Below are 7,239 nucleotides of genomic sequence, written 5' to 3' on the forward strand. Positions count from 1 at the left end.
ACCACAACTTCCTTCGAAGTGCCCACCCGTTCTCTTTCATAATCTTGCCCTTGCTCACTTTTGCCACCCGCTGGACGCCCAGCCCCTCCTTCCCAGGACCCTAAGGCTCATCTTCCGTCGGTCTCAGGAACGGGTATAGAAGAGCCACGTGCATTCATCCCTCAAGGAACTACAGCCCCCAGAAGGCTTTGCAGCAACATCTCGGCGATGACCACCAAAGAGAAAAGGCTTTTCGGCGCGGCCAGCCGCCGCATGGCCTCTTGGGAGTTGTAGTTCACCGGCGAAGAGCCGCAGGACCGGGGCAAGACTGCAAGCCACCCTTCCCAGAAGTCACGGCGCTCGTCCCCACCAATCGGAGGCGTGGATCTTGGAAGGGGCCGGGAAGAGACGGGGCACCGCGGCGCACGCGCACTGTGAGTGGCTGGGGAATTCATGTGGAGGTCAGAGTGGAAGGAGGTGAGCATGGTGGGGTGCGGCAGGGGCCTGTTTCTCGTCGTGTCCGCAGCCCTCCTCTGCCCCGTCATATGCCCTTTGGGCGAGTGGGGTGCGGGCGTGGGTTCGCCTTGCGGGAGAGGGGAAAAGGGCCGAGCCTGGGCCCAGCCAGGGGTTGCGCGGAGTAAGGGAGGTGTGGATGGGGGCAGGGTGAGGAATAATCCAGAAGCTATTAGAAATGGAAAAGGGTGGGTGTCGTGTCCCGGCCCGCAGAGGTGTACGCGGAGAGATCAAGGCAGTGTCAGGAGTTGAGGTCCGGGAAGGAGGGAGGGGGGATTTGAGACCAGAGGCAACCGCGACGTTGGAGCGGGGCATTACAAAAGTTAAATGCTGGAGTGAGGTCGCCTGTGTTCCTGCCCACCCCGCCTCGGCCCTGCCCTCCCAGTTCTTGCAGAGATCTCGCTGTGCAGTTGGCGAGAGTCTTTCTGCCAAGTGGGTTCTTCTACTGTCTTGGTCCCAGATTGTCACCCAGCTCCTGCTTCTATAACAGGCCATTCCTAATGCACGAGAAGCAGCATGGTGAGGAGTTAAGCTATGCCTGCTAGCATTAGACCTCCAGCTTCTCGTTCTGCTTCTGCCACTTCATAACTGTGCGATCTGGGCTCTTCATAGAACCTCTCTGTGTACCTCAGTTTCCTCATCTGCAGTAATCTACTTCTTAGGGTAATTGCCAGGAGTAAATTGCTATTAAAAGACTGCCTGTACCAGGCAAGGTGGCTCATGCCTATAATCCCAGCACTTTGGGAGGCTGAGGCAGGAGGATTGCTAGAGTCCAGGACTTAGAGACCAGCCTGGGCAACATAGTGAGACCTTGTCTGTACCAAAAAAAAAAAATTAGCTGGGTGTGGTGGCATATGCCTGTAGCCCTACTATTCAGAGGCTGAGGTGGAAGGATTGCCTGAGCCCAAGAGGTGAGGCGGCTGGGGTGAGCAGTGATGGTGCCACTGCACTCCAGTCTGGGTGACAGAGTGCGATCCCAATTCAAAAACAAAGATGACCACCTGATATAAATGTTAGCTGTCACTATTGTTTTCGTTGTTGGCATCACCATGTAACACATTCTTTGAGTTAGTTTTTCAAGCCAGAATTGCACAGAAGCCACCATACAGTCTGTCTTGGAGACTTCTTGTCCAGGAAATGAAAGGGTAACTTAGAAAGTGCTAAATTCTCATTGGATCAAAATCCATGCCTTGTTCTCATTATTGAACCAAGTGCTCCAGACCCCTGTCTTTAAGTGGTTGAGAAAGAAAAAAGAAACTGAAAAAGAAAAAGAACAAAGGGATTGCTACTGCACTTTCCCAGTTGTAGAGTGTTATCATTAGCTCTCTCTCAGTGGGTGACTTAGCGCTCTCAGAGTGGGGAAATAGTTCACCAGCTTGAAAAGTTGAGTTGTGCTCAGAGAGAACTTTCTCTGAGGATTTGGGTCAAAGTTGTTTTGTTTTGCTTGTTTCGTTTTTCCTGCCTTAGGTGTGAGAGGGCCCAGCAGAAGGAGACATGGCTGCCAAGGTGTTTGAGTCCATCGGCAAGTTCGGCCTGGCCTTGGCCGTTGCAGGGGGCGTGGTAAACTCTGCCTTATATAATGGTGAGGCACCGAGGGGTGGCGGGTCACTGCCCTTTGCTGGAAGGTTTCTGTTGGTCTACATAGCCCATGTGATACCCTGATGGTAGCTGCTGTTTGTGAATGTGTGTGGCCTAGAGAGCTCACCTCATGCCATCTCACACCATAGAGTGGCACAGTTATCAGAGTCCCTGTCCTTTCAGCCATGGATTCTCTCAGAGCCTTTGTTCCAAAACAGCCTCCCAGCCTGGTTCCTGGTGGTTGTCTCTGGTTGCTCTTGTTTTCTTCAAATAGTGCTGTGCCCCAAGTGCTGCTGCAGTTTCAAGGTTCCCCTGGCTCTCTGCAATGGAGATCTCACTTGTTCTCTTCTGCTTTTGTGTGGAATAACCCAGCAAAGACTGTAGACTTGTTTGGGTGACCTCGAGCAGGAGCTTTTGCCCTGCCAAAGCACAGTAGTTTTGGAGAGAATGTCTTTGAGCTGCATTGCCCAGCTTCTAACAATGTGGCTGGAGGTTAAGCTGACTTCTTCCACCGTGCAGTGTGGCCTTAGGCAGGTCACTTCCCTCTCTCTAGTCCTCAGCTTTCCCATTGGTCAAACAATGGGATTGAACTAGTGTATTTCTCAAACCCCCCTCCCACTCTGAAAGTCTGTCACTGTCACAGCTGCAGGGCAGCAGTAGACTGGCCTCCCTGGTGTGTGGCTGTCTGACCGGAGGAGGCTGACTTTCAGAGTGAAGATATATGGACCAAATATAAAATGCAAGAGGCAGTTGATGAGAAAAGCCCACTTGGCTTAGGTGACATGTCTCTGTAGTACCATCATCCTTCTGGCCATACCTGCAACTAGACGGTAGTTGCCATCACGGAATCTCTCTCTGAGTCAGCAAGACAGCTCTGTCACCCATTACAGCTCTAGAGTAACTGAGCTATTAGGAAGGAAGAATGGACCAGGTGTGGTGGCTTACACCTGTAATCCCAGCACTTTTGGAGGCCAGGGCAAGAGGGTTGCCTGAGCCCACAGGTTCAAGACCAGCTTGGGCAGCATGGTAAGACCTTGTCTCTACAATAAATCAAAAAATTAGCTGGCTGTGATGGCGCACACCTGTAGTTCCAGCTACTTGGAAGGCTGAGGCGAAAGGATGGCCTGAGCCCAGCAGGTCGAGGCTGCGGTGGCTGTCATGTGCCACTGCACTCTAGCCTGAGCGACAGAGTGAGACTCTGACTCAAAAAAAAATAAAAAGGAAAGAAGAGTGGGGCGTCTGAATTTCAGGATTCCCATAGTGAGGGTGCTGCTTTTGGGAGCTCTGGGTTAAACTGGAGCTGGGATGGGCGTGTGGTAGCAGGGAGACTTCAGTGAGTTTCAGGAGTTTTAGGAGGTGGTTCTTGGAAATGTGTTCATGGATTTTGTGCGTGAGATGGTCAGCCAGAAATCAGCAGCCAGGTCTTAGCGGAAGAGCTCTTATTACCGAAGTCCTTGAGGAGACACATGGGGCAGGAAGTGGTTGCTTAGTTTTGTATAAGTTTCTAGAGACCAGAAGTTTGGGAAAGCAGAGCAGGAGAGGGGAGACTTAATAAGTAAACAGAAAGCCCCAGGGCTCTTTCAAAGACATGAACTTTGGGAGAAGGGATGAGGGGTTATTTCTGATCCATCTTTATCCTTCCTTCCTAGTGGATGCTGGGCACAGAGCTGTCATCTTTGACCGATTCCGTGGTGTGCAGGACATCGTGGTAGGGGAAGGGACTCACTTTCTCATCCCATGGGTTCAGAAACCAATCATCTTCGACTGCCGGTCTCGACCACGTAATGTGCCAGTCATCACTGGTAGCAAAGGTGAGTCTGGCCTGTGTGTCAGGTAAAGTAGGGTTTGTGAAAGAGGTGAGCTGCTCTTTTGTCAGATCCAGAAGCATCTGTGGGACACCAGGATCCCACAGATGTGGGCTGCACATCATAAGAATTGCTGGCATATTTGCCCTGGAGAGCTTTATCTCAATTCTTAGAAATATCTACTTAGCAGGGCATGGTGGCTCACGCCCCAACACTTTGGGAGGCTGAGGCAGGAGGATTGCTTGAGCTTAGGCATTCAAGACTAGCCTGGGCAACATAGCGAGACCCTGTCTCTACCAGAAAATTAAAAAAATTAGTCGGGTGGGATGGTGTGCACCAGCTGTCAGGATGCTGAGGCGGGAGGATTACTTGAGCCCAGGAGATCAAGGCTGCAGTGAGCCATGATTGTGCCACTATACTCCAGCCTGGGCAACAGAGAGAGACCTCGACTCAATAAAATTATATACAAGGTCCAACAATTAGGTTCGCGAACTATCGTAGAAAAGGTGCTGCATTACTTCTTTGCTGAATGTCGCTGCGATCACCTTTGAAGTACTCTCCATGGGAAACTGTGCACTCAGTGATGCATGCAGACAGCAGTACAAATTTAAGGAAATACCCAAAAGTGTGTCTTAAGAGTTACATGGTGATGTAATTTTAAGGAAATATGAATGTGCCGTGTGGTCCCTCAGCTACTGTATCATGACTGTGTAAACCAGCCCGCAGCCTGATGTTGGCCTGAATAGCTAACCATCTCTGCCTTGCTTTCCACGGCCTGTGGCCCAGCCCTGTGGCCTGACGTTATTACAAGCTTGGGCCCCGAGGACAGCCTCTTGGGTTCTGCGTCACTCCCCTGGGTTTCCAGTTAGAGTCTGAGGGGATATGCCGACACCATTCTCCCCCATGCTGCCCATAGAGGGGCACAGGCAGTGAAGGGGACAGCAGGTGTAGCTCAACAGTGACAGTTCCGCACAGACAGGAGAGGGTCACATGCTATTGTTTATTATCTTGATGACACTCAGTGCCTTCCATGCTGGTCCTCAGTAGATGTGTGCTTGCTGTGTGTGCCAGGCTTCGTGCCAAGTTAGAAGGTAGGCCGGAGCCTTTAAGGAGCTCAGTCCAGCGGGAAGAGAGACATGTGAACAAGAAGTTACAGCGGAAAGGGGTACCAGGGCTAAGGTCATATGCTGACTCCCACGGGTGCTGGAACAGCTCTTGTGGGGAACTGATGTCTGAGCTGGAACTTGCAGAGTGAGAAGTCTACGTGTAGGACAGAGATGGAAGAAGGATCAGATTGTTGATCTGCTCTGTGACTCCTAGCCAGGGAGAAGCACCAGTGCCTGTGAAAGATCTGACTTACCTCTACAGAAGAAGAAGTAAAGGGGTGCGGGGAAGGTGGTGTGGTATGGAGAAACATACAATCTAACTTAAAAGCCGGTTTCTATGGATCCATTATGTACCTGTTTCCAAAACTGTACTGATGAGAACTTCCAGAAGGCAGGGACTCGTGTGTATTAACATGTCTCCCACTTCTCCTGATGCCTGGTTCAGGACGGCATCTCAAGGGCACTCAGTCCACATTGGTAATGACGTTGGTAATTATGGTAAGCAGCTGTGACTGAGCCTTAGCTCCCAGCCACCTGAATTGTTCCGGACAGTTAGAATTCCCTCCCTTTAAGCCGGGCTTGGTGGCTCAGCCTGTAATCCCAGCACTTTGGGAAGCTGAGGTAAGTGGATTCCTGAGCCCGCGGGTTTGAGACCCGCCTGGGCAAATTGGCGAGACCTCATCTCTACAATAAATAAAAAATTAGCCGGGCGTGGTAGCGCACGCCTGTAGTTCCAGCTACTTGGAAGGCTGAGGTGGAACAGAGTGAGACTCCAACTCAAAAAAAAAGAATTCCCTCCCTTTGCCTGGGCCATGTAATGAGAAGCAGACCATAGGTGTGTCTGATAACCCCTTATGTCTTGCACATTTGACAGAGTGCATTTATGTGTATGTTTTCTCCTTCAACTCCCCCAAAGTTCCTCCAAGGCCTGAAAGGCAGATGAAGTCACCCCATTCTCATGGACAAGGAAATAAGCTCAGCTTGGCTGAGGCTTAGTGAGGCTGCATCACTTGTAAACAGGCTGGGATTACAACCCAAGCCTTTGGACTCCTAGTTAGTGCTGTTTCTACCACACCCAGACTCACCTCTCCAGGGCTCACTCCTAATTTGAGCCGTGGTTCCCTGGGCCTTCACAGTGCCTTGGAATTATTGGCATTGGCCTGTCCATCGCATAATGTTCAGTGTTCCAAACATCACATGGCACTAGGAGACATATAATCTGAATTGCTTATAATCAGAGGGCATTTAGGACCATGAAAAACTGCCACCACGGAAACCTTTAAGAAGTTCCAGCTGGGCTGGGCTCAGTGGCTCAGCCTATAATCTCGTGCCTTGGGCGGTTGAGGTGAGTGGATTGCCTGAGCCCGTGGGTTCGAGACCCGCTTGGGCAACTTGGTGAGACCTCATCTCTACAATAAATCAAAAATTAGCTGGATGTGGTAGCGTGCACCTGTAGTTCCAGCTACTTGGAAGGCTGAGGCGGAAGGATTGCCAGAGCCCAGCATGTCGAGGCTGTGGTGGCCGGGAGCGGCCACTGCATTCCAGTCTAGGCGACAGTAAGACTCCAACTCAAAAAAAAAAGAAGAAGAAGAAGAAGAAGTTCCAGCTGGGCGTGGTGGCTCAAGCCTATAATCCCAGCACTTTGGCAGGCTGAGGTGAGGGAATTGCCTGAGCTCACGGGCTCGAGAACAGCCTGGGCAACTTGGCAAGACCTCATCTCTACAATAAATCAAAAAATTAGCCGGACGTGGTGGTGCGTGCTTGTAATTCCGTCTGCTTGGAAGGCTGAGGCAGAAGGATCACCTGAACCCAGCAGGTCAACGCTGGGGTGTTTGTGAGCGTGCCACTGCACTCCAGCCTGGGCAACAGAATGAGACTGCAACTCAAAAAAAAAGAAAGAAAAGTTCCTACCTCCATGATGCTCTACTGGGTTCTCTGCCGGGAAACCAGGCATATTTGCTTCTTGCCTGCTAGGGTCTTCCCCCTACCTCCCAAATCGGGGTCTCACTCTGTTACCTGAGCTAGAGTACAGTGGCACATCCACGACTCACTACAACCTCAACCTCCTGGGCTCAGGTGAGCCTTCTGCCTTGGAGTCCCAAAGATACCACCACACCCAGCTAATTTTTTTATGTTTTATAGAGACGAGCTCTCGCTATGCTGTCCCACTTGGTCTTGAACTCCTAGACTCAAGCAATCCACCTGACTCAGCCTCTTTTTTTTTTTTTTTTTTTGAGTTGGAGTCTCACTCTGTCGCC

The 7,239-nt window shown here is 51.0% G+C and overlaps 1 protein-coding gene across 1 annotated transcript in view; it reads left to right on the forward strand.

Moving 5' to 3' along the window:
* The first annotated feature begins 389 nt into the window (after positions 1 to 389).
* The window catches only part of PHB (prohibitin), a 13,023-nt gene continuing 6,173 nt past the window's right edge, over positions 390 to 7,239 (forward strand). Inside the window, exons 1-3 of the mRNA XM_008063960.1 lie at positions 390 to 456; positions 1,960 to 2,074; positions 3,720 to 3,881. Of these exons, the coding sequence (XP_008062151.1) occupies positions 1,987 to 2,074; positions 3,720 to 3,881 (250 nt within the window). The 5' untranslated portion in view covers positions 390 to 456; positions 1,960 to 1,986. The remainder of the gene's footprint in view (positions 457 to 1,959; positions 2,075 to 3,719; positions 3,882 to 7,239) is intronic.

Source organism: Carlito syrichta, unplaced genomic scaffold (genome assembly GCF_000164805.1).
Source record: "Carlito syrichta isolate Samal-C Ts95f unplaced genomic scaffold, Tarsius_syrichta-2.0.1 Scaffold307155, whole genome shotgun sequence".
NCBI classification, from domain to species: Eukaryota; Metazoa; Chordata; class Mammalia; order Primates; family Tarsiidae; genus Carlito; species Carlito syrichta.